Here is a 3,828-nt window from a genome sequence, read left to right on the forward strand (position 1 = left end):
TCATAACCTTCCTTGTTTAACTCTCGCTAATCTCACTTGGGCAAAGGTTGTGGAAACTGACACCTCTGATATTGGCTATAGTGGGATATTGTAATAATGTTCTCCATTAGATAAACAAGAATATCTTGTTCAATTTTATTTTGGAAAATGTAATGAATCCCAGAAGAATTATGCGACTATAGCTAAAGAAATTCTTGCTATTGTTAAATGTGTTATGTAATTCCAAACTGAGTTATACAATCAGAAATTTTTGATAAGAACTGATTGTCAGGTTGAAAAATTTATCTTTAATAAAAATATTAAACATGATGTTTCCAAACAAATGTTTGCAAGGTGGCAAGCTTTATTAGCCCCTTTTGATTTTGAAATAATATACAAAAAAGGGTCTGATAATACCCTTCTTGATTTTCTCACCAGAGAATAGTTAAACTAATAGTTCTCTCTTTTGATATACAGATTATAAGGCCTAAATACAGACCTCCTCGTCAAAGAGGAAGAGGAAGGGCATCTTATTGGCAAATTCAGATATATGAATCAGATAGGTATAAAACTGATTTTAATGTGCCAATGGGCCTATATGAATGGAATGTTATGCCTTTTGGATTGAAAAATGCACGTTCCAAATTTAAAAAAATAATGAATAATATCTTCCTTCCTTATACGGATTTCATAATTGTATATATTGATGATATTCTAGTATTTTCAAAAATATAGAATCCCATTTCAAACATTTAGATTTGTTTAAAAAGATTATTATTCAAAATGGTTTAGTTATATCCAAACCAAAAATGATTATTTTTCAAAATGCTGTTAGATTCCTGGGTCTTAATATTGAAAAGGGGAGGATTATACCTATTAATAGAAGTATTGAATTTGCTTCTAAATTCCGTGATATTATTACTGATAAGACCCAGCTTCAGCGATTTTTAGGAAGTCTGAATTATATCTCTACTTTTATAAAGGATCTTGCTAAAGATACTGCACTTCTTTATGATAGATTAAAGAAGAATTCAAAAGCTTGGACTGATAGTCATACTGAATCAGTCAAGAGAATAAAACAGAAGGTTCATAACCGGAGGTGGTTGGATACTTGTAGTAGCAATTTGCTCTTTACCTTTAGTATCCTTCTGTTGAATTTTTTGGACTTCAACTATAAGCTTATCTAATTTTTCATGAACCTTTTTTTGACCACAAACGATACTATTATATTACCAACATAAACATTACACAGTTCTTACATAGTCCCGTAGGACGTTTTCATTGCCAAACTTGGCTAGTTTTTCACACACACTGGTACTAACATACTTTAACTTAATATTAGAACCATGATTGTCCTTTAGCAATTGTTGTTCAACAAAAATAGGAGGACCAGCATGATGAACACATCTAGCCATTTTGAAATTCTTCATGCTTCCTTTGCCAACAGGTGGCTATTATGTTTCCTTCCCTGAAGTTATGCTTCAGGATTGGGTGTTTCAACTGGTGCATTAACAACCTACATTCCAAAATTAGATTCGAATAGTTATGGTTATATTCATTAAGAGATAATATTGTATCCGTTGAGTCAGTCTCAACTTCGATGTTACAAAGACCAAGATGTCTTGCAAATTTTAGTCCTTTATGTAGAGCCATTAGTTCACAATGCATGACTGAAGATGCATAAGTTGATTTGTAGTAACCAAAGATCCAGTCGCTGTCCTTGTTCCTGAAAACTTCACCTAGTCCAACTTCCAGAGTAGCCTTGTAGAAGGCTCCATCAATGTTGAGTTTGGTTATATTTGCCGGAGGTTTATTCCATCTGATTGTAATTTGAATACTATTCTCTTTGAAGGGACTTTTTTCTGTGAAGAAATTGAAATTCCCAGGCTTGTTGAAGGATGAGCGTGTGACAGACTTCATTACTAAGGTTGTTCAAGTTATTATTGTTTCTATTTTTCCAAATATTCCAAATGGCGAAAGGGAGGATGGTTCTCCAGTTATTTGAATAAAGACTTGTCTGAGTAAAAAAATTCCTTAATCTCAAAAGCCGGTGATCTCCATCTTTTAAAGTAAAAACTTTAATACCTAAATGTTCCCAACAAGAACTATTGATAGGGCAGTCGAGGAAAATATGTTCAGCACTTTCCACATTAGTTCTACAGATTGTGCAAGTCTTATCAATATTCATACCAATGTGGGATAAGTAAACTCTGCAAGGTATATGATTACGCATACATTTCCAGAAGAAGAACTTGATTTTGTTTGGGCATTTGATATCCCAAATCCATTCAAAATCTAATTTATGAGGACTAGCAGGATTAATGAGGGAGTAGCATGATTTAGTTGTGAAAAGACCACTAGAGGTAATACCCCATGTCATAGTATCCTTTTTAATAAACTTATTAGGTAACAGGGTAGCCATAATATTTTTTATGAGGGTATTAGGAAGTTCAAAGGAAATGTTGGAGAGGTTCCACTTGCCGTCAATAATAATATCTTTTATGGGGATATTAAGGTCCTTTTTATCAATAGGGCCACATAAATTCTTCCTTAGAGAACTGGTGTCATGGATCCAATTTGAAGACCAAATGTTCATATGTGACAATCGGTGAGGATGCCATAAGATACCACTGTTACAAAAATTTCATCCCTTATGAATAGATTTCCAAATAAAGGAGGAGGTTTTAATAGACTTTTTATTAGCGTATTTGTAGGATATGAGTTTGATCCAAGGAGAATTTGAATTTTAAAGTAGCCTCCACGAAAGGCCTGTTAGGAGGGCAATATTTGGAGGAGGCTTTTTGGATACCAAGGCCTTCTTCTTGTTTACTCTTGGTGACCATATTCCAATTTACTAAGTGGAGTTTTTTAGAGGTGTTAGTACTTCCCCAAATGAAATCCCTTTGGATCTTGTCAATTTGTTTAAGAATTTGTTTTGGAAGGTAAGTGTATTGCATGGAGTATAAGGGGTTGCACGACCTGCTATATTTAGAAAGGAGCATTTCCAATGGGACATTTTGCTATGGAGTTTGTCAATTATAAATTGGAAGTCTCTAGGTTTTGGACTATGGTTCAATATTGGAAAGCCTAAGTAGGTACCAAATTCATGAGTAACTTTCATTCCAAAGAGATTTGACATGTAGGTGGAGGTTTCTGAAGGAGAGAACTTTGGGAGGATAATTTTGGATTTAGTGTAGTTGATTGAAAGACCTGAATGGGAGCAAACAAAAATCCATACTAGTCTTAATGCAATGGCCAATGTTTTTATTAGCCTTTCCCATTAGAGTTATATCATCCGCAAATAGGACATGAGAAAAATATGGGCCTTTCTGAGAGATTTTAATGGGATCCCAATTTAGAACATCAGTTTGGTAGTTTATGAGCTTGGAAAACAACTCTATGCAAAGGATGAATATATAAGGGGATAGGGGATCTCCTTGACGGATACCTCTACTAGGGCTGGAAAACTCAGTAGTTGCCCCATTAACTAGGACAATCATGGAACTGGTAGTGATGCAGTGCATAACTAGTTTCCTAATTTTTGGGGGGAAATTAAAGAACTGCAAGGATCTGTAGACGAAAGACCATTCTTTCCTATCTAAAGCCTTTTCCAGGTTAATTTTAATTAGCATATCAGGGGTTGATTTTTTATATCTTCAAAGATTGTTCAAAATTTCTTGCACAATAATCGCATTATCACAATTTCTCCTATTTTTAATGAAACTAGATTGAAGGGGGCTAATGCAATAGGGTAGAAAGGGTTTAATCCTATTTGCAATAATCTTTGTAATAATTTTGTAGGAAGTGTTGCAAATACCAATTGACCTAATTTTTTTTAGATTATTGGCA

General features: G+C 34.0%; 1 protein-coding gene across 1 annotated transcript; it reads right to left on the minus strand.

Annotated features, from left to right (window-relative positions):
• Nucleotides 1-1,386: 1,386 nt before the first annotated feature.
• On the minus strand, nt 1,387-1,899 carry LOC138890046 (uncharacterized). The gene has a single exon (XM_070173396.1). It carries the CDS (start codon nt 1,897-1,899, stop codon nt 1,387-1,389), a length of 513 nt encoding a protein of 170 aa, XP_070029497.1.
• Nucleotides 1,900-3,828: the final 1,929 nt, after the last annotated feature.

The sequence above is a fragment of the Nicotiana sylvestris genome, chromosome 4 (genome assembly GCF_000393655.2).
Source record: "Nicotiana sylvestris chromosome 4, ASM39365v2, whole genome shotgun sequence".
Taxonomy (NCBI): Eukaryota; Viridiplantae; Streptophyta; class Magnoliopsida; order Solanales; family Solanaceae; genus Nicotiana; species Nicotiana sylvestris.

What these genes read in the sequence shown, in the direction of transcription:
- LOC138890046 (XM_070173396.1), bottom strand. Translation starts at nt 1,899, where the DNA reads ATGAAGTCTGTCACACGCTCATCCTTCAACAAGCCTGGGAATTTCAAT.